This window comes from Zootoca vivipara, chromosome 10 (assembly GCF_965207765.1).
Source record: "Zootoca vivipara chromosome 10, rZooViv2.hap1.1, whole genome shotgun sequence".
In the NCBI taxonomy this organism is placed as follows: domain Eukaryota; kingdom Metazoa; phylum Chordata; class Lepidosauria; order Squamata; family Lacertidae; genus Zootoca; species Zootoca vivipara.
This window is the reverse complement of record NC_142593.1, coordinates 3254793-3281720: the sequence shown is the minus strand read 5'-3', so window position 1 is coordinate 3281720 and position 26928 is coordinate 3254793. Positions and strand designations below refer to the sequence as shown.

General features: G+C 47.0%; 1 protein-coding gene across 1 annotated transcript; it reads right to left on the bottom strand.

The window, feature by feature from the left end:
* Positions 1–82: 82 nt before the first annotated feature.
* On the bottom strand, positions 83–26889 carry OSTF1 (osteoclast stimulating factor 1). Its single transcript, XM_035099739.3, has 10 exons — positions 26699–26889; positions 20373–20419; positions 16611–16661; positions 16436–16499; positions 14518–14571; positions 12391–12498; positions 10766–10815; positions 10556–10634; positions 2533–2631; positions 83–1765 (listed from the first exon to the last, which is right to left on the bottom strand). The coding sequence occupies exons 1-10, from the start codon at positions 26730–26732 to the stop codon at positions 1707–1709; spliced, it is 645 nt and encodes a 214-aa protein (XP_034955630.1). The 5' UTR covers positions 26733–26889; the 3' UTR covers positions 83–1706.
* Positions 26890–26928: the final 39 nt, after the last annotated feature.

Below are 26928 nucleotides of genomic sequence, written 5' to 3'. Positions count from 1 at the left end.
TCTTCTTCTTCTTCTTCTTCTTCTTCTATTAATTCCAACCCAGGCAAAAGCTTGCATTCTCAAGGAGGAAATGTAATCTAAGTTTCAAAGCATTTAAAATATTTATTCAATATTATTTCTGAATATACTTTTGGTTTGTGGCATCCCACCAATAAATGATTTCAGAAACACACCAGCTCTTGAGGTGAAATACTTTAGGGCAGGGGGGGGGGACACAGAAATGCACAAAAAGAGCAAGAATCTCTGGCAGAGAAGAGGAAGAACACCCCTTGCCTCCATGGGACAGACATGAACACAAAAGCCCAACGAGTTAAAGAATAAGTTCCTTGTCTATATAAATTCCCTGATTGGACTGGGTGGCAATCCTTCTGTACACTTATCCTGCGCTGGATGGGGAACCTTGTGAATGAAGACTTGTGCACCTTCTCTCGGGTCAGCTGCTGGGACTGTGCATGCAACAGAATGGTTGCTTGGGAGGAGAAGCAAAGGGGGGCTGGATATAACCCCCCCCCCACACACACATTCCACCTCCCATTTAAGTGCTGATTAACATGATTATGAAAAAGGGTTATGGAGCTTTAATGCCTTCTACTGCCTTGGGTCTTTAGAAGTGAGCCGTAAAGATTAATGGGCAAAGGAGCATCCTCTCCCACCCACTGGAATGCAACTTTTAAATCACACACACACACCCCACCCTACACACAGCAGGGACTTTATGAAGCTCATGTGAGGGGGTCAGGTGAGAGAAATCCCTCCTGCACTCTCAGTCATTTCAGAGGAAAAGGAAGCCCATCCTTTGTCTCTGTGTGATCATTACAGGAGTTGGGAGTTGGGCTCAAATGGCACCAGAGTCTGATTTCTCCCTACAGTCATTCAAAGGGGAAATGGAGACACAAGCTTCCATTCACCCTCTAAGCAACTACTGGGCAGAGAGATTTGTTGCTTCCTGTGCTGGCTAATGCTTCCTGTGCTTGCTGCTTTCTCTCACCCAATACGACTCACTCCCTGTTACTGTACAAGGCTAGATTTGCATACAAAACTGCCGTGGGTAATCCCAAGCGACCACAGTAAATGTGTATAATCAGAACCAGTTCGTGGGAAACTGGAATATCTCTTCAACTCCAGTCCCCTTAAGGGTATGTTCCTGATAGAAAGTATTTTCATTCCATGACTCCAGTTTGGGCTCTCAATGTATAAACACGCCCGGAACTAACACCCATATGTGTGTGTGTGTGTGTGTGTGTGTGCGTGCGTGCGTGTAAATAAAATACACATAAACATGCACACAAGTGAATATGTGTTGTAAGGAAAACCAATCACTCTTCTACCTGATCTATTTCTTTCGGTAAAAGTAAAATAAAACTAGCACGGTGTAGCATTGAAGGTGGCCATTTGTCCTGCAAAAAACCCAATGTCTGCAGAGATATATTAACACTTCTTCTTAAAGGGTAAAGTCTATTTGCAGTGTATAATGGCAAAAGCCATCAAACATATACTCTCACCTAGCCAATTTAATTAAAAGCAACTAGAGAATTTTTGGACCTTAAGTACTGGGGAGAAGGGGCATATTTTGACCCTGTGAAAGGGATAGCTATGATGTTACATTACTATGTATATGAGAAAAGTACACTTTTGTAGTCAGAGGAACAATTTGAGAAAGGTGGAAGCACAAAAAGCTGTACATTTTTAGACAGTATTAAGGCAGTTCAATCGGAGTCTTCATCATCAAGGTATTCCTCTGCATTGCTTAAGGTTCGCATTATGTCTAGAAGAAAGAGCAACAAACATTTAAAAAAATGTAAATTTAGGGTGCAACCCAACAGCTAAGCCAGAGGAATAAGAAACAGTGGCAGTTCCAATATGCAGAAGGTGTTTCAATGGCCGTGGTGGAGGAAAGGGGCATGTTGGGGCGGGCAAGAGCGAAAATAGTTGACTTTCCCTCCTCGATGATGTGAATGAGAAGATCAATTTACAACATGGAAAAGGGCAGGAGTGTGGCTGGGTAGAGGAGCGACACAAACCACCACCACTCCTCCTCCTTGGACTGGAGTGAGTGAACAGGGCATATAGCAAGTGACATGGATTCAATCACCCCAGCAGCATTGCTCTGTTAAGAGCAGGGCCAGTCATTTTGAGTGTGCTCAAAATCTGTTACCAGAGCTGTCACCCCTTGTGCGCCAAATTTCTAGCAAGACAATTGCAGGAAGTTTTTTATTAGACGTATTATTAAAATAATTGCAATAATTAAAAAGGCTTCCTCCCACAACAGCTTGGCATTCCTCCGCAGCTACAATCACGTCTCTCTGTGTACCTGAGAACTTATTATTCTTCAAGCTCTACGAAAAGGAGTGCCTTCTGTAGGGTTTCATCACAACTTGTCCTAGGTCACTGTCCTTAAGCAAAAAATGGATTTTCTAACTGCCTCGCATAATCCCACTTTCAGCAACGGTTATGGGGATATTCATAAGTCACTTACTGATGCAGCATATTGGAAAATACATCAAAAAATGTGAAAAACAAACAAACCCTCACCTTGTCCTTGTTTCTTTTTAAGCAGAGAAGCACATGCTGCATTAGTAGCCATGTCAAAAGCCAATTTCTTCTCATTGTTTCTTAAATCTGTTCTAGCACCTTTGTGAAAACAAAATAGAGGACACCGCAATTAGAAATTCAGAGGTGAAACTATCAGGGCAGGAGTGGATCCCCTGTGGTGCTCCTGATGGACCTTCTGTACTTTCAGCTCCCATCAGGTTCAGCCAATTCCCCAGTGGTCATGGATGATGGGAGTTGTAGACCAGCAGTGTCTGGAGGACCACAGCTTAGTCACTCCTGTGTTAGCTGCGTATCTTTGCCATGCTTATTAGCAACTTTCGTCTAAAATTAAACTAGTTTTCCATTCTAACTTCCAATGCAAAATTTCTATCCTAATAGAGATTCTAAGGAACAGAATGATGCCGCCATCTACAAAGAATCACAGCACAAGTGATCGTGGCTTTCATTTTTTAACAAAAGTTCAGATTGTTTGTTGGTGGGGAATGAGTGTATAAAATGTGCACTAGGGGTAGAATTCAACACAGCACTCAACGTGGAATGTGGGGTGGGGGAGGAGGTCCACTCTTGCAACAAGACGTTTCCATCCTCTCCTCACCTCGTATGTCTCCTCAACCTGTTCTGCATTTCCCCTCAAACCCCCAGAGCGGAGTAGGGGGCATGGAAGAAGATAAGAGATAAAAAGTCCTGTGTGCAAGTGTCACGGTGGCCGGAGTGGACTACTTCAGAGTAACGAAGCCACGCAGCTCTGCATTTTATTCTTTTATTGGTGCTGCGTATTTACAGTGCTCAAGTCATTGCTATTTACACGGAGCGATGTTGTCAGTCGGTTTCAGAACCTCCTAATGGCTTTTGGCGCGTCTTTCTCCAACACAAAAGCTTTGGCAGACCCATCCTCTTGCCCCTCCTCTTCCTGCGTAATTCTGGAGTTGGGGGGATGGGTCTTCCCCCCTTGCTTGCCCCTTCCTGTCCCACCTGGGACCCTGGCTCCTCTACCTTGCCTGAGCCTCGGACACGACTTCCTGCTTCCCCACTGGAATCGGAACTCTCCCTGCTTTCCCCTTTGCTCGGGGACGGGCTTGAACTCAGGAGGGGAGGGACTTCGCGATATCCCCTGTCCCTCACATCCACCCCCCTCCCAAGCTCTCCTTCACCCCTCCCCAGGCCCCCCCCATGTGTCGGTGACGACTGGAAGCCTAAGAACTCAGTGCTCTCCGAGCCCGTTGGTGTGAATACCTCCCCCCAGTCCTGCGAGCCCCCCCCTTCCGCCTGGGCGGACGGGAATCCCAAAAAGTCCGTGGCGTCAGAGCTGGTGGGGGTAAAAATGTTCTGCCAATCTGCTCCTTCCTCTGACTGGGTGGATCTCGGTGACACCCATACCTCATCCTCTGGTTCCTCAAACTCCGCTTCCCAGCGCCATGGTGAGCTGCTCTCCCGTGCCTCCTCCTCCTCCCCCTCCCTTTCCATGTGCCAGGGCTTGGGTCTGTGGGGAAAGAGGGCGTGAAATTCTTCCACCAAGAATTCCTCCTGTATCTGAGTGGCTGGGACCCATTCATTCTGGGACGGTGGAGCATCCTCCCATGCCATGAGGTACTCCAGTCCCCCCACCCCCCACCTTGAATCCAGGATGGCCGTGGCCTCATTGAGTTGCTCCCTGCCTTCCCTCTCCCCCCCTCCCTCGGGGGTTTGTTCGCTGTCTCGGAGCCTGCTGCTTTCCCTGTACGGCGACAGCAGCGATCTATGAAACACTGGATGCACCCTCATGTCCTCTGGCAGTGCCAGCCTGTATGCCACCGGGTTTACCTGTTGCGTGACCGTGAAGGGGCCCAGCCTTTTGGGTGCCAGCTTTTTGCACCTCCCTCTGGTGGGAAGGCCCTCCGAGGACAACCACACCTTGTCCCCCACCCTGATGACCTCCCCTAGTCGCCTGTGGCGATCTGCCCCCTTTTTGTACGCTTCCTTGGCCCTCTCCAAGTGTTCTCTGAGCTGCTGGTGCACCGTCTCCAGTTCCTCTGCCCAATCCTCAGCCTGTGGGCCCTCCTCCTCCTCCTCCCCCTCCCTCTCTGGGAAAGATCTGAGGTCGCGCCCGTAATTGGCCTTAAAGGGCGACACCCCTGTGGAGACGTGCACTGCATTGTTGTAGGCAAATTCTGCTAGTGGCAGGCGATCCACCCAGTCCGTTTGCCTCTGGCTGACGTAGCATCTCAGGTACTGCTGCAGAATGGCGTTGACCCTCTCCGCTTGTCCGTTGGTCTGCGGGTGTCTAGCCGTCGACAAGCTGACCTCCACCTGCAGGAGGTTCATGAGCCGCCGCCAGAACCTGGAAACAAATTGGCGGCCACGATCCGAAATAACCCTTAAAGGTAATCCATGCAGTCTGAAAACGTGATCAACAAACAGTTTGGCTGTCTCTTCTGCAGAGACTGCCCTGGCACACGGTATAAAGTGGCACATTTTGGACATGAGGTCCACCACCACCAACACTGCGGTCTTACCCCGGGAAGAAGGCAGATCTGTGATGAAGTCCATGGACAGCACTTCCCACGGCCTGTGTGGCGTGGCTAAGGGCTCCAGCAACCCTGGTGGCGCTGCTCTGACCACCTTTGCCCGCTGGCAGGTGTCACAGCCCCGTACATAGTCTCGAACATCTTCCCTCACCCCTGGCCACCAGAAGTGTCTCATGACTAGGTGAGTGGTCTTGTCCCTTCCAAAATGCCCCGCCGTTGGGTTGTCGTGCATCTGTTTGAGGACCGTACGTCTGAGCTGGGTGGTGGGCAGGTACAGTGCCCCCTTGTAGAAAAGCAGCCCTCTGCGTTCTGCAAAGTCTTTTGCCTGCTCCCTCCCCCCTCTCAGTTCGCTGAAGATGCGGTTGGCAAAGTCATCCGCTGCCGTCAGTGCTGTGAGTTCTGCCTCGCTCACCACTGCTGCTCCGCAGGACCATGCCGACGGGGGGAAAATGTGCCTTGGGGCTGGTGGTTCCTCCTCCTCCATGTACTCTGGCTTGCGGGAGAGGGCATCCGCCCTGACGTTCTGCTCTCCCGGGATGTAGTGTATGGAGAAGTTGAAATTCGAGAAGAACTCTGCCCACCGTATCTGCCGCTGGTTGAGCACCCTGGCAGTTCTCCAGAACTCCAGGTTCTTGTGGTCTGTGCACACCTGGATGGGGTGCTTGGCGCCCACCAGGAAGTGTCTCCAATGTTTGAACGCAGCGTGGATCGCAAGAAGTTCTTTGTCAAACACGGTGTAGTTGCGCTCGGGCTGTGTCAACTTCCTGGAGAAGAAGGCACAGGGTCTCCACTCCCTGTTGGCGTCCAGTTGCAACAAAATGGCGCCCACAGCTTTCTCAGAAGCATCTGTCTCAATGCGTAGGGGCGCGTCCTGGACCACGTGGAACAGGTTCTGGTCCGAGGCGAACACCCTCTTGAGGCTTTCGAACGCTGCTTGCGCCTCTGGTGTCCACCTGAACTTCTGCTTGCCTCTCAGGCAGTCAGTGATGGGAGCCGTAACGCGAGAGAAGTTCTTGATGAACTTCCTGTAGAAGTTGGCGAAGCCTAGTAGGCGTTGGGCATCTTTGCGCGTCCTGGGGCTGTGCCAGTCCAGGATGGCCTGTACCTTGTCCTTGTCCATCGCTAGCCCCTTGTCTGACAGCTTGTAGCCCAGGAAGTCCACCTCCTTGGTGTGAAACTTGCACTTCTCCAGCTTCACATACAGGTGGTTCTCCTTCAGGCGCTGCAACACTTCCCTGACATCTTTCACATGCTGCACTGGGTCATTGGAATAGATAAGGATGTCATCCAGAAAGACCAGGCAGTTCTTGAAGAGGAGGGACCCCAGGACGTGGTGCATGAAGGCCTGGAAGCAGGCTGAGCCCCCTTGCAACCCGAAGGGCATCACCAGATATTCAAAAGAGCCCAGAGGCGTGAACATCGTGGTCTTCCATTCATCGCCTTCCCGGATCCTGATCAAGTTGTACGCCCCCCTCAGGTCTAGCTTGGTGAAAATCTTGCCCCTGCGTGCTGCTGTCAGGAGATCATCCACTCTGGGCATGGGGAAAGCCACTGGCTCTGTCACCGAATTCAGCCGTCTAAAATCCACCACCAGGCGGCGCTGTTGCGTGTCTTTCTTGTCCACCCAGAAGACCGGGCTGCCCCCTGCTGCCTTGCTTTCTCTGATGAACCCCCGCTTGAGGTTCTTGTCGATGAAAGCGCGCAGATCCTCCAGTTCCTGGTCTGACATGGCGTACAGCTTGGCTGGGGGTATAGTTGCCCCTGGCACCAGGTTGATCTGGCAGTCAAAAGGCCTGTGTGGGGGTAGGTGGTCGGACTCCGCTTCGCTGAAGACCTCCTGCAGGTCCCAGTACGGCTTGGGTATCGCCTCACCCCCTTTGACGTGCATGGTGGCCACCGTGGCTATCGGAGGCCCCTCCCCTGGTTGGTGCTGCATGCAATGTTCCAGGCAAAAGTCCGATCCAAAAGTGATGCATCTCTGGTGCCAACTGATGGAGGGGTCGTGGCGCGCCAGCCAGCTCATGCCCAAGACGATGGGGGGGTCTGAGATGGTGGTGACGTTGAATGCCAGTGTCTCTGAGTGCCTTCCCACCGTCATTCTCATGGGGGGGGTTTGATGAGTGATGGCCCCCCCCAGCAGCTCTCTGCCGTCAATGGGTGCCACGTGAAGGGGAAAATCCAGCTGCAGAAGCTGGATCTGGTGCTCTTCTGCAAAGTTTCTCGAGAAGAAGTTGGCTGAGGCACCACTGTCAATTAAGGCAAGGACTGTCAGGGGATAGCCATTTGGGAGCGTTAGCGTGACTTCTAGAACCACTCCTGCTCTGGGAGGGGTGGGCTGGCTCTGCTCCTCTCTGTGCGGGTGGGTGGGCTGGGGCTGTTGTCTGCTGACTGTGCCTGGCTGCTGCCCCTTGTCTCCTGCAGCCAGGCTTTCCCGTTTCCCTGCTGTGGTGCTGCGTCAGTGGGGGAGGGCACCACCGTTCCCGCCCTTCCTTGCCACTCCCTGCGATGTGGGCAGTCTCTGACGAGATGCTGGGGGGAGTTGCAGAGAAAGCAATTCCCGCCCTTTCCCTCCTTGCGTCTTGGCGCCGCTGGGGTTTGAAAAGCCCGCGCGCGCGCGCTATCAATCTGCATGGGTTCCTGGTCCTGGCTGGCCCCAGGCGTGGCTTGAAAGGGTTGTTGGGGGAGTGGTTTCTCCTGCGACCGTGGGAACCAAGCCCGCTTTGCGCGCGTTGCTTGTTTGTCGCTCCACCGGGATTCCTGTCTCACCCCCACCGCCAGAGCCGCTTTGCTCAGCTGATCCATATCACTGGGCTTTGGACCTCTCGAGAGCTCATCCTTCACCTCCTCATGCAACCCCAAGTAGAACGCCGCTTGCATTGGGGGGGACCCCAGTTCCCACCCCAATCTGTGCACCAGCATGGTGAATTTCGCCCAATACGCGCGAACTGTCATATTTCCTTGGCGTAAATTATGAAGTTCCTCCTTAGTCTGGTCCATATGACTATCGGACGAATACATCGTTTTCAAACCTTCTAGAAATAGTTTGACATTCTTCATGCAAGGATTCCTTGTTGCAATTAACGGTCTTAGCCACTCCCTGGCTGCCCCGGTAAGGTGCTCCACAATAAACGCTACTCTGTGCTCATCATCAGGGAACTCATCGTGGTGCAGCTCAAGAGCATACACAATCTCAGTCTCAAAGCCTTGAAATTCCTTCGGGTCTCCATTGAACTTGCTAACTAGGGTCCCAGCTCTCCTTCCTGGCAGCACTTGGACTTGGGGTGCCCCTCCCGCCTTGTTTTTCTCTGCATCCAGCTTGTTTTGGAGGTCTACCGCCACCGCCCTTAATTGCTGCTCTTTTTCCTGAAGCTCTCTCACCTGTTCCGCAAGTTGTAGCCGGTCGTCCTGGACCTTCTTAGTCTCCTCTTTAGCTGCCTTCAATTCTCCCTGCGCCTGCAGCGACAGCTGCTGCAGTTCTAGCTGGGCTTGCTCCGCGATCTGCCGCCACTTCTCCGCCTCTGACACGCTCATCCCGGCAACTCCAAAGTAGCCCAAAAATGATTAGGAGGTTGCTGTCACGGTGGCCGGAGTGGACTACTTCAGAGTAACGAAGCCACGCAGCTCTGCATTTTATTCTTTTATTGGTGCTGCGTATTTACAGTGCTCAAGTCATTGCTATTTACACGGAGCGATGTTGTCAGTCGGTTTCAGAACCTCCTAATGGCTTTTGGCGCGTCTTTCTCCAACACAAAAGCTTTGGCAGACCCATCCTCTTGCCCCTCCTCTTCCTGCGTAATTCTGGAGTTGGGGGGATGGGTCTTCCCCCCTTGCTTGCCCCTTCCTGTCCCACCTGGGACCCTGGCTCCTCTACCTTGCCTGAGCCTCGGACACGACTTCCTGCTTCCCCACTGGAATCGGAACTCTCCCTGCTTTCCCCTTTGCTCGGGGACGGGCTTGAACTCAGGAGGGGAGGGACTTCGCGATATCCCCTGTCCCTCACAGCAAGTGAATGTCATTATGCACATGCAACAACATAGATTAATCCTGCCCTAGCTGTAAAATACCACCACAGCAAACACCTCAATATCAGTGGAATAATCCCTCACATAACTTTCATAATCCAGAACACAACTGGTCCTACCTGAAGAAGGAAGAAGAACAGGCTATGGAAAGAACCATCTAGTAGGGCTTCATGGGACACAAAACTCCACTAACAAAGGTGGCATTCAGGTGGCTAATGAACACAGCAAGGAAAGTTGCAGATTTGCTACTGCACTCTTCTTCTGTGGCTGTGGCATTCCAAGTCAGGGGCAGCCCATTCCATTTTGCCACCTGAGGCGAAAGTGGAATGTGCTGCTCCTGCCTCCTTGCTGCCATGCCCCCCATGTCCGCCATGCACCAGAACACTCCCCCACTTGCCCAAACTCAGCAAGAGGGAGGCATTGTGGAAGTGGTGGGAGCAATTGGGCAAGCAGGGCGCCTCCTTCTGCCCTTCCACCACCTAAGGCAGGTGCTTCATCCCGCCTCATTGGTGGGCCAGCTCTACTCTGAATAATTTCTTGACGGTCTAATAATAATAATAATAATAATAATATACAGTAATATTAATACCCCACCCATCTGGCTGGGTTTCCCCAGCCACTCTGGGTGGCTTACAGCATATATAAACACATAGTATTCTGTAATACTTGATAATGAGCTAGGACAGAACAATAGGAGCACAGAGAGCTTGATCCAAATCTCTTTGACATAAGGGGCAAACTGTGGAGCACTGTACATGTCTACACAAAATTATCTTATTGAGTTCAGTGGGGTTTGCTTTCAGGTAAGTGGCCATATGACTGCAAACCTAGGGAACTCTGAAGATCTATATTGTGATTTTTCTTTTCACAATATAGTATTATATATTATAATTATTATAATATAGAATACATAATTCAACTAGTATGCCAAGTGAGAAAATAATAACTGCATTATAGAAGATAAAACGAAGCCACAAAACCAGCTCGTTCACAGTATACATTGCAAACTGGGTGTGCAAATGTGTGCCTATGGCTCAGTTCAGATGCGCACATCTTGGCTTAATAAACTGAGAAATGTATGGGCCTTGTGCTCAACATGTTTCATCCTATCACCAATTCTCCTTTCTCAGTGTGCAAGATTTAACCCTGCAAGATTTCAATTAACCATGGCTTTGTATTTTGTCAGTAGCAGGAAATTATGGTTACCAGGAAAACAACAACTTTAAAAGCAACTTGACACTGTGATTCAGGATCCTAGCTCAATGCTGCCAACCATAGTTTCCCAGTTTAGATGTAACATTAATGGTTCATTACCACAAGAAGTGTTGAATCATTGTGTGGCAAGAAAGTGGAATGGAAAGGGAAGGTATGGGCACACCATGTGCAGGCATAAAACCCGTGCATTTGTCAGGTATACACATCTGACCAGGGCCCGTGCTTATGACGTTACAGGAATGTGTTGGTAAATACAATTACCTTTTGCCAGCAGTGTTTCTACGATATCTGCATAACCCTTCCATGCAGCAGCATGCAAAGCTGTGTCCCCCAGTTTATTCTGTGGATGCAGAAGTGGGGAAACCCATCAAGGTTAAAATGTGGCAACAGAAGTTTAGATCATGTCCATGGTGATCAATCACCATGATCACAAGACAATTCTGGAAAGCCATTCAGTGTGTGATTACTTACCTGTTGGTTTAGTTCTACATTTGGCTGCGTCAATAATACTTCCACTATATCTGCATAAAGTGAAAAAATTGGGAGTGGGGATATCATGAGAAACTGGAAGTTGCTTTGTTATATTCAAAATGTAGCAGGAAAGTCAGGATCTAGACTCAATCAGCTCAAAAAGTGAGTTTTGAAAGTTGAATTAACTTAAGAGAACTAATCTATGAAAGCTGATACAATCTCTTTTTAAAACCCACATTCTTAATTCAGGATCACCTTTCATTTCTTTTGTTTTCTGCTTCGCCATTATTAAGAGCACATGATTTTAGATCCATATTTATTTCCAGAGGGAATGCCGTGTTGAGTCTCTTCCAGCCAAAACAATGAAACTCTGTGGCACCTCAAAGGCTATTAAATTTATTATGGCACCAGATTTTGTGGTCCACTTATCAGGTGAGTTGTGGGTATATCTATATCTATAAAAATACACACACATGGTTGGCAAAGTGTGGGAGTGGGTGGAGAGGCAGGATGTAATCAGTAAGGTCAGGAGGAAATGCAGAAAAGTACAGAGAGTGTGTACGTGGGTGGTGCTGTGGGTTAAACCACTGAGCCTAGGGCTTGGTGATCAGAAGGTTGGTGGTTCGAATCCCCATGACGGGGTGAGCTCCCATTGCTCGGTCCCAGCTCCTGCCAACCTAGCAGTTCGAAAGCACATCAAGGTGCAAGGAGATAAATAGGTACCGCTCCGGCGGGAAGGTAAACGGCGATTCCGTATGCTGCTCTGGTTCACCAGAAGCGGCTTTGTCATGCTGGCCACATGACCTGGAAGCTATACGCCGGCTCCCTTGGCCAATAATGTGAGATGAGCGCCGCAACCCCAGAGTCGGTCACGACTGGACCTAATGGTCAGGGGTCCCTTTATCTTACAGAGAGTGATATCATAGAATCATAGAATTAGAGTTGGATGGGACCCCAAGGGTCATCTCATTCAAACCCCTGCAATGCAGGAATCTCAACAAGTGGTTCCCCATCTAATTTGAAAAGATACTGGACACTGCCTAGCTTTGCAAATGTGCAGGCAGTTTTCTTGCTGCACCACCCTGCAGGAATTCCTTGGGAGTGGCTGCCAAGAAGAGCAGACCCTACTGGGCTGTATCAATGGACACGCTGTCTGACTTGGAGCAAGGCAGCTTACTTTTCTTTTCTTTTTTAGTACTTCTGTACTGTCACATTGTAAAATATCAGGGCGGTGTGCAATGATTAAGACATGAAACACCATTTTAAAAAATACATGTAATCATTAAAGTGACTGGCTAAATAAATAATAATAATACAGAATAAAACAGTTTACAAAGGCCTGACAGCATAAAAAGGACCTCAAGAGAAAGGCTTGAAAGTGAGATGGCCTCTGCAGGAAGAGATGGGACCCGCACGGAACCCGCAACGCTTCATGTCTGGCTCTAGCTGAGGCCAATCCAATCTTATTTCTTAATTTCCCTCTCTCTTCCTAATTTAAATTGTATCATACAAGAATTCAGACCATTACTGATTACAGTAGAAGAGGAAATACTAGCTGGTCCATTAACCCAGTGAATGGAAGCTCCAAGAAGAAAGAGGTTCCTCTTCATTCACTTCTAATGTACCTTTGTGTCCACCATGGCATGCCCAGTACAAGGCTGTGCTCCCAGCTTTGTCTAAGCCATTGACACCAACTCTGTTATCCAAACACTCCCTCAGCCAGCTCAGGTTCCCTGAAACAGAAAAAGAAATATATTTTTCATGGAGCATAATTTCTTGGCGGAGGTGGGTACAGGGAGGAAATAAATTATTAAGCTAAATCATACTGAGAACGATGAGTCTCCCTGGAATGCAATGCATTTCAGTTCATCAACAACAACAACAACAAACCCAGATGCTACCAAATCACATTATTGTTGCATGAATGAAAATGTTATGCAAATTCTACTTCCATTCAATATTCTGTTTGGGAGACAACAGTCTTTTTAACAAGCAAGCTCCTTAGCTTTTAACAGCCTATACAGATGAACCAACTCATTATCAAATGTCACCTGTCCAGTAAGGAAAAAATTGTATGATGCAAGTCAAAATTATAACCAAGAATGACCATTCTACCTGAATCTTGCAAGAAAGGAGATTCCAACTAAAACTTTCTGACAGAAAGAGTTGCTCAGCAGTGGAATAGACTCCCATGAGAGGTGGTGGACTCTCCTTCCTTGGAGGTTTTTAAACCCATCTGTCCTGGGTGCTTTAGCTGAGATTCCTGCATTGCAGAGGGTTGGACTAGATGACCCTTGGGTCCCTTCCAACTCACAGTAAGCCAAATCAGGGTTTAGCTTGCACGTGTGAGGATGGGTACTCCCAGACAGCCACTTTGCTCTCCCTGGTTGTTTTGCGGCTGCAAGAACAAAAGGTTTGTTCTTGGCTTCCTACTCGTAAGTTAGTCTGGTGTTGGGTGCCATGCTAAGCCAAGCCATGGCTTAGCTGAGTGCAAAGCAACAGTGAGACAGCCAGGGAGGACTGAAGTGTCTGTCGTCTCCCTTGGGCAGCCTGGGCCTTCGCACTAAGCCACAGTTTGGCTTAGTACTGTATGATGTGTGAAGCTGGCCATGGAGGAGGGATAAGCCTGCAGTGGTGCCAACAACTAGGTTCTGAATACATCAATTTAAACTAGTAGGCACTTTAACTACGACTACTACGTCAGGAATTCTATATACATTTACCTTGAGGTAAGTTTCACTGAACGCAATGGCACTTACAACTGAGTACACATACACAGGGTTAGAAGGAATCCTCATTGAACTTAGTGGCAGTTGCTTCTAAATAAAAATGCATTGAAAGTTGAAATCTTTCCTGGTTTGCATCTGTATTAGAATGGCTTCTTAGGATATTTTCAGTGTTTTTATCACTTGCTGTTTGCCCCCTTCCTTCGAGAGGAAGGGTGGGAGATAAATGAAATGAATAAATAAATAAATAAATAAATAAATAATGCATTGAATTAGGGAGATTACCATTTTTAAAATTATATTTATGAAGTGCAAAAACAAAACAAAAAACCCGCAGGGGCCACTATATTATTAAAGTGTTATTGTATTCTGTGTATACAGTTTGATTATAACCTGGACTAATGTCATTACATCACATTGATTTGTTAAAACTAGTAAACTATTCATTACCATATACCTATGTTAGTATACCATCATTCTCAAACCAATTATTTAATATCTATTTGAAAATGTGTATTTAAATCTATATTTTCCAGAGAGCTTAAAAAAGAGAGCCATCAAACAAATATAAAACAGATCAAAAACATTAGAAATAAAAGTAATTATCATAGTAACTGTAAAAATACAAATTATTTCTATCCAGTTATTTAATCTGAAACCATTATTCCTTTCCCAGTACTAAAAGAATTAATCTATCGTGCCTATTTCTTTCAGCAAATAAATATATTTATTCTGCAAATCAAGACTATTTGTCCAAAATACTCAAGTCATGCAACAAACAATTAAACCCTCTCTCTTAGAAATAAAATGCCTTTATTGTCCCACACAGACATCCCACTCTCATAGCTTTCATATTTTAAAGAAACACCAACAACCCAATCTATTTCATCCCTCAACCCATTGGGAAGAGAACTGATGAATTGCTTCTGTGGCAACCCAGCTCTCTTTACTGCAGCCATGAGCTTGTAACTGAATACACAAGCCCAGGGGTGGATCTGATATACTGCAAACTTCGCCTGTACCCACCTCTCTTCGCAGCTTCATGTAGTGGGTTGTCAATGGATTCTGCTTGTTCAGCCACTAAAACAAAAGCAAAAACGCACGATATCTTAAGCAGGTGACTCCTTTGACTTCTGCACCTTCCGGAATGGGCCTGAGGTAACCGAGAGTGGTTAATTTCCTTCCTCCTTCTATGCACTAATATGTTTAATATTTATGAAAGGCCATGGATGTAATATACAGTGGTACCTCGACATCCGAATGCCTCGACTTCCAAAGGTTTCGACTTACGAAGTCAGCAAACCTGAAGTCTTTTCGCCGCACGTGCGGTCGGCGCCTGCACAGAAGCGCAAAATCGCGCTTTGCGCATGCACAAAACGGACGCTTCGACAACCGAAGGTTTTGACTTACGAAGAGCGCTGCGGAATGGATAGCCTTCGTAAGTTGAGGTACCAGTAACTCCTAATGGTGTGAACTATAAGTTTTGATCCCCAAGTTTCAAAACGCGGAAAACTTGCCTGTGCCAAAGAGAGCTCCTTGCAAAGCTTCTTTCAATTTAATGTTGGGGAAGCCCTGTATCTACAGCTTCCAAGGTGGCCATGGAAGAAGGGCATGGAAAGAGGTGATCTCTGCAGATGTTGCTTGTCATGCAAGTTATACACTCTGAAATTGTCTTGATCGAGACAACACAATGGCTCAGAACTGCCCTTCTGGCAGAAAGACATACAATGTCTGAGCCTCTTTCCAAAGCTCTTCTGGGTTTGGAGGATGTTCTGTCTGATGGAGAAGCAGGCCGCCTCCTAAAAGGAAAGCACTCCCACTGTTGCATCCAGGCAGCCCCACCCTCCCCCATCATTCTCCACGCCACCCCCCAAGAAAATGGCGGCAACGCGGGCTGTTGGAAGGCTAGCACTGCAGTGCCGCCTGACTGGGGTGAGCCCTTCCTGAACGGAAGGATGCTAAAAGGCTGCTGTGCATGCAGAGCTCAACAAAGAAGGCCTCGGATCTGGGCCCAAAATGCTGAGGGAACTGTGACTATTCTTGGGGTCTTTAAGATTTCTCAGGACTTATGCAAATCTACAATTCCCAGTTGTAAATGACACATCCAGCTTATAAATCCTACTTAGTTGTGAGTATTCTTCTATGCTTCAGCAGGAAAAGAAACATATTTAGCTTTTTTATTTTAAATATATATATCTGATCTCTCTCCAGCACTGTGCAGAAGTCTTTTTATTTTCCCAACATTTATGTTGATCTGTTTTATTCTGTCTCATATAATCTTTATGCTATTTTTAGAGACTTATCCTTTTCAGCATTATTATTATTATTATTATTCATGTGGTCCTAAAGTTTTATTGCATGCTCCCCCATAATAAGATTTTTTATTTAAATAAAAAATAAATACATTAAAAGCCATTTTAAAATTTGTGGGTTTTTTTTAATGCTTCTGTCTGTCCAGCAGATGGCACACAAGAGAACATGGATGCATTCTTCCAGTTAAAAGGCTTGTTCTCAAAGCAACTCTCTGCCATTAAACCACTTTTAATGCCCGGTTCTGGCATCACATTAGATGTGAGATACTATATTTCTTTGTATCTGGATCAGAGACAATCTCTTAAAAGTTACAAGCCGCATACATCCTTATACCTGTGCGTCTTATGGAGCGAAGGCACTGGACGGCAGCAGGATCCCTCGAGCGGAGGAATACCTCTGCCGCTGGAGCCATGGCTCCCAGCGGTGGCGGACGGACGAGCAGCCCGAAATCGGGCTGCTCCCCCCTCCGCTGCCACCGCCATTGATTCAGAATATTTTTTCTCTTGTTTTCCTCCTCTCAAAACTAAGTGTGTCTTATGGTCAGGTGCATCTTATGGAGCGAAAAAATGCGGCAGTCCACATCTGTGGTGGAGAGATATATCTTGAAAGGTAAAGCAAATCTGGAATATACCATAGTTGCTGGGGATTAGTCCAGTTCTTCCTTTACAGGTTCCCTTCCACCAATTTGTGTCACTCTGGAGGGAAAAGAAAGCAACGCTGAAAAAGGGGAACAATGACTCCACTTGAGATGTACTCTATTTATTTAGCACGGTCCATTTGTTAACATTTGTGTTTGATGAACTCACCATATCCGAAATGTAGATAATATCTCCTTCTTCAAAATACAGTTCATCTGGCTGGAAAAATAAAGAGGGTGTTTGAGTTTGCAGACCAATTTAAAGAATATTTTAGAAGAATATCATTAAGTTGCAGCCTTGCCTAACAACATTTTATGATTTTTCTTCATTCAGTTTGAGGAGGAGGTACAAACCATCAATCAAATGGAAACAGGGCCATGTGAATATACACCAACTCAAAACTCCACAGAAGGTCTGCTTGTGTCTTTGGGGAATTTATATTTAAAAGGCTGAGGTCTGTAAGAGACATTTCTGCTTTTCTTGCTAAGAAAATCTTTCCCTTCCACGGTTCCTTGCTCACAGGAAGGGAAACAGAGGCAAGGCTGACAGCAAATCAGCCATCTTCTGAGCCCCAACCAACAGGCTCTGCCATTTAAATTCTCCCACAATGCCTCTACAGTACAGTGGAACCTCGGTTTACGAACACCTCGGTTTACGAATTTTCGGTTTACGAATGCCGCGAACCCATCTGGAACATAGCTGCCAAGTTATCCCTCTTTTTAAGGGAAATTCCCTTATGCTGGATAGGCTTCCTCGTGAGAAAAGGGAAAACTTGGCAGCTATGATCTGGAATGGATTAATTCACTTTCCATTACTTTCAATGGGAAAGTTCGCTTCAGTTTATGAACAGACTTCTGGAACCAATTTCAACCATGCTTCGGGTTAAGTACGCTTCAGGTTGAGTACTCGTCTGGAACGGATTAATCCAGTTTCCATTACTTTCAATGGGAAAGTTCGCTTCAGTTTATGAACGCTTCAGTTTAAGTACTCCGCGGACCGTCTGGAACAGATTAATCCACTTTCCATTACTTTCAATGGGAAAGTTCGCTTCAGTTTATGAACGCTTCAGTTTAAGTACTCCGCGGACCGTCTGGAACAGATTAATCCAGTTTCCATTACTTTCAATGGGAAAGTTCGCTTCAGTTTATGAACGCTTCAGTTTATGAACAGACTTCCGGAACCAATTGTGTTCATAAACCAAGGTACCACTGTATTGCTCCTGAGCATTGTGGGACATCTTAAAGAGCAGGCAGCTTGCAGCCAGGTGAAAAGGGAGCCAGGGAGGACAGTTTGAAGGGGGGACCAGTACTCCTGGCGGGCCTGAAAAGAGGATCAAACAGGAAAGAATTCTTAATTCAATGAACTGCATTCCTAGCAACTTCTTTTACTTTTAAACCTTTCCATGCTTTCTACCCAGCACTAGGCAGCCTTTGCTAAAATCTACTGTGTAGCCTGTAAGCAAAAAGCAAGGCCACCACAGCCTTGGCCCCATAAGACATGCACTGAGGCAGTGAAGAGCTTATCTTGTACTGGGGAAGTGGAAGCTGAGAGCCCTGGGAAGGGAAGAAAGGGAGAGCAGCAAGAAGGTTGCTTCTGCCTCAAAAAAAGGCTGTGGCATCTCTGCCCCAACAGGGAAAGTAAAGGGAATGGGGCTTTTGCTGCCCCCTGTTGCCACCTGCTGGTTTGCCAGGGAATAATAAACCAGCCAACAGCTACAGTATTGAAGAGGCCCAACTACACATGATGTAGGAGATCTGGGAGTGGTTCACTTTACCGTACCTGAGATTTCACATATTTTTACTGCAGTTGTGGGGCTGGGAAGTGGGTGTCCCAAAGCTCCTGTTTGCACTGCAGTGGGAAGCGTGTGTGTGTGTGTGTGTGTGTTGAGCCTGCACTATTTGGAGCAAGGGGTCAGCACATCTGGCTGTTAACCAGAAGGTTGGTGGTTCAAGCACACCCAGGGATAGCTGCGGGCAGGATTCCTGCACTGCAGGGGGCCAGACTAGATGACCCTCCAGGTCCCTTCCAACTCTACAATTCTATGATTCTGTTATTTGCTTTGTGCTGCAGAGCTAATAGCAAATGGGGGAGGAAGGCAAGGATTTAAGAATCTTTGCTCCAAACAAATGGGGGGGCGGGCCCTCAAATCAGGCAATCCAGAGTCACAGGTCTTCATGTGTGCTTTGGCCCCTCCACCTCTGTCCTTGGCATAGGCAGGCTCAAGACTTTCAGAAATGCAGCATGGCATGGCCTGCAGGCTCCTTAGCAACATTCCCATCATTTCCTGCATCTGAGAGGCTAGCAGTATAAATAGCACCCGCTTCTCATCTAAGCCTCTCAAAGGGCGCCTCTGAAATCTGAAAGACCAAAGTCCACCCCAGTCTACCCAGTGCTTTTTTCCCTTAAAAATGTTTAGAGGGACTCTCACTTTCCTACTCATATTGAAATACTGCCCCTCAAAGAGGCCAAACTTAAGATTCACAAAATGTTTAGGGGTATGTAGACTGCTGCATCCCCCCTCCCCCCCAAAAAAGCACTGGGATCAAGGATGCCTTAGAAAGAGATGGAGAATTTACACTCCATTCTCTCAATCAAAGACACACAAGGAAACGTGCTGCTTGTTCTCTCCCACTCCTCAAACATGTCCATTTTTGAGAGGGGAGGGTGCATTTGGCTTTCCTTTCTTGCCCTCAGTTTCTCATAAAATGGGTTTGGAGGAGCAGAAGGAAAGAGAGTGGGGTGAGAACATGGGGCAGCAGAACATTCGACATGGGAGGCTTCCGAGAGCAGAGTTGCAAGATCACCCCAATATATTTAATTTACAGAGTAGCTTTAAAGTGGAAAAGTTGGACTAAGGCAGGAATAGGCAAACTCTGGCCCTCCAGATGTTTGGGACGACAATTCCCATCATCCCTGACCACTGGTCCTGTTAGCTAGGGATGATGAGAATTATATTCCCAAACATCTGGAGGGCCAGAGTTTTCCTGTGCCTGGACTAGGGAGTTTGTGGTGGTTCCATTTTTTTGCTTAGGACAAAGTTAATTATTAGCCAAAAGGCAGGCCCTAGAAAAAGTAATATGCCTCATCCATCCAGCATTATAGCGGAAGAAATCTCTGTTTGCTTATTCCGCTGTTCCTTACTGAAAGGATTTGTAAGGGAAGATTACCTTGTAAGCCTTTGGCAAGATGTAACTGCTCAGAAGGCATGCTGAATCAGCAAGAGAAAAGAGATTCCAGTATCTTAAAAGGGTGTTGTGCAGCTTGGTTAACACTTTCTCTTAATGGATTCAGACAAACATAAAGAGGATGCTCAAATTCTTGGATGTAATGACATTGCCAATCCACATCTCTCCGGGGGGGGGGGGGCAAAAGCAGAACAAAACACCCCCTCCAACTTTCCACCCTACTTCTCACTTTTCAAGCAGTTTGTTCAGAAACTAAAATATTTTTGCTGAAGTCAGTTGGATTTATAACTCCCTCCCTCATTCATTGTGTGACTAAGATGCACAGGCAATTGGTTAAAAGCCCAATACCGAGTTGGTCATATTGTGCACTCACAAGAAACACTGTTGTGTTGACAGACACCAGCGCATGCACAATTCAGGCCAAATCCTTGGTTAAGGTGCACATGGCCTGTCCACTTATTTAGTTGCCAAAACTACCACCTGTGCATGAGACCTTGTTCTTGAGCAAAGAGGAAGATCAAACTGCAGCACCAGTCTCTAAAAGGTTTAAATCTTTCATCTCTGTGGGTAAAATGTAAATATCAATTCATATGTTTTATTATCATAAGGGCGAGTTTGGGTTTAGCTGCTAAGTCATATTTAAAAACAACATTTCCTTATTTTAAAAAAATAACATTTCCTTTTTTTAAAAAAATAACATTTCCTTATTTTAGAGAGGAGGGGGGAAATAAAAATAAATACTTACAGTTCTGGGTTCAAATGTATACAAGGCTCTAAAAACTTTGACTTGTCCTAAATATACAGAAAGAAATAAACATTAACAGAATATTTTTTTCCTTTCCCTAAGTTTGAATGAATCAAACATCCATGTCCTAAACTCAGACAACATTTTAATTGCAAGAGCTCTAATGATGATCTAAAACCTGTTCATCAAGGACACATCAAGGGGGGAAGGCATAAAAACAAGTGAAACACTGGACCAGGGTCCCCCAAACTAAGGCCCGTGGGGAGGCTCATTTATGCAGCCTCCGGCGCCCCCGCCGCCTGCTTCCCCCGCCGACTCTTACTGGTGCGGCGCAGCGCAGCTGCCCACTTCCAGGTCGCCAGAGTATTGGAAATAGCTTGTCCGCCTGCGCAAGCGTCATTTCCGGCGCACTTCTGGGCTGGAGGAGGCCCATGCGCATACGCACAAGCTATTTCCGGTGTTCTGACAACCCAGAAGTGTGCCGAAAATCACGTGTGCGCATGCGTATGGGTGCGCGCTCCCGCATGCTCCAACCCTCAGCGCAATCGGCGCTGGTGGCACCACTGGCCCTTGGCGAGGTAAGTTTGGGGACCACTGCCCTGGACCCTCAACCTGTGGCTTATTCAGTCCATTTTGAAGGTAAAGAAGGTGTGAAAAATACATCTAAGTCTGAAGAAAAATGTACTCCAACCAAAACAGAAGACAGCATAGATTCAGCCACTTTACTGAGCAAACGTTCTGGATTGCAAAATGTACACTATGACAAGCTAATTGACAATCTTGTGCAAATGTCAAAGAATATCTATTAATATTTTATGAACATCTTTGCATTTTCATTCATTTTGTTCCTTTAAATAAAGTTCATTTTCAGATGAATACAAGTGTGTGGGGTTTTTAATTTTTTTTAAAATATGCATATATCATTAACTAGAAACAAAAACCACTGCTTAATAATATAATAGTACAAATAAAGATACGGTAACCCATGTTTTTAAGTAACTCATTAAGTAACTTAACCACTTAACCACATCATGGGGTTGCACTGTCCATATGCTAATCAAATAGACACCCTCTTTTACAGAAAACAGGACAAGGTATCACACAGCACAGGACAATATAATATAATTATTAATTGCAGGTTATATAATTGCAGTTTTTTGTATACCGCTTTAAGGGATTTTTAACAATCAAATGGTCTGTGTACTTCTTAAAGTGTCCACAGTAATTCTTACCACAATCCTGTAAAGCAGATCAGTGTACTGTTATCACCATATTGGAGAAGGGTAAACTGAGAGTGGCCTAGTTTGCACATAACACTAAAACATTACTTGGCTGTAAACTTTGCTGAAATACTAATAAATTGGTTTAGGAACAAGTGCTAATCTGCAAAGTATGTTGCAATTTTCACCTCTTTCATGCACATACCAAACCCATGAAATTAAGCTCCAATTATTTCCGTGTTTTCTTATGCTGATGTCAACAGCAACCACAACAGACTCAGACTGTTTTCCTTTAGACTTTTACGTTTTATGGCTCCCTTAAAGGGCCAGGCAGCAGACAAGAACAAGCAGCAGACAAAAACAAACCACGTTTTTCCAACTCAGAAGTTAGTTTGCTTGGAAATTATTGCTCATATGCAAAGTTTATAAAAACCGAGGGCTGTTAGAAACTAGCAGGGGTGATGGGATCAGAGCAACTGCAAAAAAAAAGAGAAGTAACTTCTAGTATTCATTTAATAATGTTTTTGCCACAATGCTGTTTTTTTTAATGGAAAAGGTGCTCTTTAAATGGTCTGAGATTATTTTAATTGCTGCAGCTGTTTGAGAAGGCTGCAGTCAACTCAAACAAACGGACTATTGTTTTTGAACCTATCCTGTATTTCCTTTAACTTCTTTGTAAGGCCTTGCAGATAATCATGGAAAGCTATGTTCCTCTGTCAATGTTTTCTATATGAAAGTGTTATTTTCCTCTTCATTTTGTTTCTGTACTCCATCCCCCCTACCCTGCACATAACAAAAGAGCACTTTTTAAACATATGTAGCTACTTTTATTGCAACATTTTGTTTGGGCCCAACTTCTCAGGAGGAAAAGCTTTCGACATTGGATGAGGGAACTGAAATTGCCCCTATTCTGCAAGGAAATGGTTCTGTGGTGGAGTCTTCGTGTCCACTGAGGAAATGATGTTGAACTAATGCAATGTTGCATTACATTAGGTACCTTACAGGCACTTGGGAACTGGCCTGGACTAATATAGTAATGTTCAGTTCTGCTCACATGCAGACAAGAGAATGCCAATGAATTTCTAAGGGTCATGCCCAGGCAAGGCAGCTCTAAAGTCTTATCAAATGATGGACTGACTGTGATTACCAGTTAAACATCTGGCTAGTTCAGATGACAACTTTGAGTTAGGTTAAGAACTTTGAGAACTTAAAAAAAAGAAGAAGTAATTTATCCAGGGAGAGTCCACATATATATGGGCTTATTCCTATTCCTCTTTTTCCTACTGGTGATGATGGAAATGTCAGGCACCATCCTGGCAACCAGGCATTTTCACTTGGTCGCAAGTGACAGATAGGTGTACAATGCTCCTGGCCCCTGGCTAATTTCAAACCTTGCCAAAATGGAAATTACCAGTAATAGCTGAAAATAGAAATATGACAAATGTGCTTGTCACCAAAAAACAGCTTCCCAGGGCACATTATTGTCCCTCAAATAATGGCTCTGGACTTGAGGGGAGGTTAAAAGCTTTTTGTTGACAGTGCGTTAGAAACTACAGTGGAACCTCGGTTTACGACTACCTCCGTTTACGAACGCTTCGATGAGTGAACGCTGCGGACCCAGAAGTGTTTACATCCGGGTTCTGCGGCGTCAGATGCGCAGAAGCGGTCTGCACATCTCGTGTGTACGCAGAAGCGCTCTATTGGCACTTCGCGCACGTGCAGAAGCGTGCCTTCGGCGAGCGAACGTCTCGGCGGAACGGATTGCGGTCGCAAACCGAGGTACCACTGTACATCTCTTCCTGATTTTGTATCTTTTCCACTAGGAAACTGAAACAATAGCTGGTTGCAACAGATTTGCCACAGTTACCAAGTTCAAAGGCTTTGCTAAGGGCCTTTGGTAAACCCTAGAGCAGGCACCCCCAAACTTCAGCCCTCAAGATGTTTTGGACTACAATTCCCATCATCCCTGACCACTGGTCCTGTTAGCCAGGGATCATGGGAATTGTAGGCCAAAACATCTGGAGGGCTGCAGTTCGGGGTGCCTGCCTGCCCTAGAGTTATTATACATCCTCCAAGAAGGTATGTAATCCCTGAAACATGTGCAATAAACTGTAATAATAGCTTCAATTAGTAGCTAATACACAGAATGAGCAATAAACTACTCTTTAATCTGTGCCATTTGCCCCTCTACCACCAAAGCCCTCAATGCCCATGCAATGGAATATCTTCATGAACACGAATATCTTGTATTAATATCTTTAATCTTACATGAGATTAAACTGAGATTAAAGATTTAGGGGTCGGTACCATTTGCCTCCTTGGCACTCAGTTTAATCTCAGTAGTGAATAAAAAAAATACAGCTTGCAGAGAAAATACATATTCAAAAAATATCAATTTAATCCAAGAGGAGCCCCAAATATCTTTGAAGGATCACCTCATATGTGCTCACTTGAATGCTGTGATCTGTGGCACTTGAACTTTAACAAGAGCCACAAAATATTCTTTCTGTACTTCCAAAAAATTGTTATTTTAGTGTAGCAGCACTAAAATTATTAAGCACGCACCTTCACCCTATTGTCTCTGGTGCCTGACTGATATCAGCAAACATTCTGTTTCCAGCCAGCCTAATCAGGTCTGTTGTTTTAGTTACTTTAAGCCAGGCATCCCCAAACTGCAGCCCTCCAGATGTTTTGGCCTACAACTCCCATGATCCCTGGCTAACAGGACCAGTGGTTGGGGAAGATGGGAACTGTAGTCCAAAACATCTGGAGGGCCGAAGTTTGGGAATGCCTGGTTTAGGCTATGTGTTTTACAATTACCAATTTTAAGTACCTTGTTTTTATTTTATTTTTTAAAGGGATATTTTAAATGAATTTTAAATGAATACTTTAGATGGACTTGTAAACCACTTAAGAGAATTTTTGTTCTACTAGGTAAAGATAAAGGTACCCCTGACCATTAGGTCCAGTCGTGGACGACTCTGGGGTTGCGGCGCTCATCTCACTCTATAGGCCGGCATGACTGAGACAGCTTCCAGGTCATGTGGCCAGCATAACAAAGCCGCTTCTGGCGAACCAGAGCAGCACACGGAAACACCGTTTACCTTCCCGCCAGAGCGGTACCTATTTATCTACTTGCACTTTGACGTGCTTTCGAACTGCTAGGTGGGCAGGAGCTGGGACCGAGTAACGGGAGCTCACCCCGTCACAGGGATTCGAACCGCCAACCTTCTGATCAGCAAGCCCTAGACTCTGTGGTTTAGACTGCAGCGCCACCCGCATCCCCCTTTGTTCTACTAAGCAGCATGTAAATATTGTTGTTGTTGCTGTTTTAAAATAAATAAATCCTGCAGTTCCTGGGCAACTACAACATGCATACATCTCTTGGTGGCTAAGGCACCAGATGAGTAATTAAGGCAGGCCTGTTAGACTACAATTCCCATCACCCCTGGCCATGCTGCCTTGGGCTGATAGGAGTCCTAACAATCTCTGGAAGGCCAAAGTCAGGTGGCAATGAGCCTTGCAGCTGACTGCTGAGCATCGTTTATCAGGATCTCAGCCCATGGGGCAAATGTTTCAGCTAGCAGCCTGTCCTATAGCGAGGAACAATTCAAAACCAATTCACTCTCCAGCATGATTCCGTTGAGGCCATTGGAACAAATGGGATAAATGGGAAAAGCTATACTTTGGCCACCTCATGAGAAGAGAAGACTCCCTGGAAAAGACCCTGATGTTGGGAAAGATTGAGGGCACTAGGAGAAGGGGACGGCAGAGGACGAGATGGTTGGACAGTGTTCTCGAAGCTACGAACATGAGTTTGACCAAACTGTGGGAGGCAGTGGAAGACAGGAGTGCCTGGTGTGTTCTGGTCCATGAGGTCACGAAGAGTCGGACACGACTAAACAACAACAATACCATATTTGAAATAGATAAAACAGGTCCTTGTCTGTTCAAAAGAGTGTGAGAAGAACCAACATATTTACAAAGCACAAGCGCACACCTTATAACTTTTCAGATTCATTTCTAGTAGTGAAGACAAATTCTGTGAAACAGGCGGGCCTTCAGTCTTCCCCAGATGCCAGACAGTGGATTGGGTTGGTAGAGAGCGAGACTCTTGATCTCAGGGTTGTGGGTTTGACCCCCACATTGGGCAAAAGATTCCTGCATTTCAGGGGGTTGGACTAGATGACCCTTATGGTGCCTTCCAACTCTACCATTTGGTGATTCTATGATAACGGATACAGTGGTGAAGCAGAAAGTCCGGGTTCAATCTTGGTGCCTCCAGGGGGGCTGTGAGAGGCCTCTGCCTGAAACCCTGGCCAGCCCCTGCCAGTCCACTGGCTGACCCCCGGGGCCTGGCTTGGTAAAAGGCATCTCCCTTTCCTCCTACCCAAGAGTTATCTTACTGCGGCACGATGGGCAAGTTGCCAAGGCTTGTCGGGACCTCTCTCCTCGCCTGCAGGCTCAGGGAGGCGAGGCAGCAGCTCCTCCAACTTTTAAGCTTCTGACATGCCTGGCTGGGCCATTGAAGGGGCGGGGGGGGGGCTCCTGTGCTCATATTGGCTGCCAACTGCTTGCCAAGCTGCATCAATGCACCAAAGCTCAAGCAGCAGCAGAGGATCCCACACGGGCGACGCCCCCGCCCCCCCCCGCTGGGAGAGCATCGCAAACTCGACGCCCTTCCCGTCCCGTCCCGACCCGGCCGGCGGCGGCGGCAGCGAGCGCTCTTTCCCCTTCTTCTTTTTGACAGTGACAGCCTCTCTCTTTCTCTCTCTCTTTCGAGAGCCCCACCCCGGGTCGCAGGGGGGAAGCCCATCGCTCCAGAGGCAGCGACCCCGTCGCACGCGCAACGCCAGGGAACGGGAGGCCGGCGGGCGGCCGGGCGAGGATCGCGTCCAAGGCGGCTCCGAAGCGCGCAGTTCGGCCCGGGGCTTTACGGAAATGCCGCCTCGATGGCGCGGGCGGCGGGCGGGGGCGAGGGAAGCGGCGGTCCACGTGTCTCTCTCGCCTCGCGGGGTATCCCATGCCGGCGGCTGGCCCTTCCCGTCCGTCCCTTCCCACCCCGCTGGATGTGGCAGCGTCGGCGTCGGCGGGCGCCTCCCTTACCTGGCTTGGCCGGTTTCGGGGGCGGCTTGGACATCGCTGCACGAGCGGGATAGGAAGCCCTGCTGGTCCAAAGCGAGCGCCCAGGCGGCTGGCGAGCTGGCTGAGCGTGGGTCTCCGCGGCCCGTGGCACGGGCGCTTCCCGGAGAGAGAGAGCGAGCAAGGGCGGGCGGTGCGGACGAAAAGCCCCAGCCGAGCGCTCGGGGCGGGCGAAGCTGCTTTTGCAACCAGGA

Bases quoted from the DNA above. Each gene is read 5' to 3' on its own strand.
- OSTF1 (XM_035099739.3), bottom strand. From the start codon at position 26,732: ATGTCCAAGCCGCCCCCGAAACCGGCCAAGCCAG. The intron at 14,572-16,435 runs GTATATTCCAGA...CTTTTGTTTTAG, and splicing joins ACTAATCCCCAGCAACTATG to TGGCTGAACAAGCAGAATCC. The intron at 2,632-10,555 runs GTAATTGTATTT...GTTTTCACAAAG, and splicing joins AGAAACACTGCTGGCAAAAG to GTGCTAGAACAGATTTAAGA.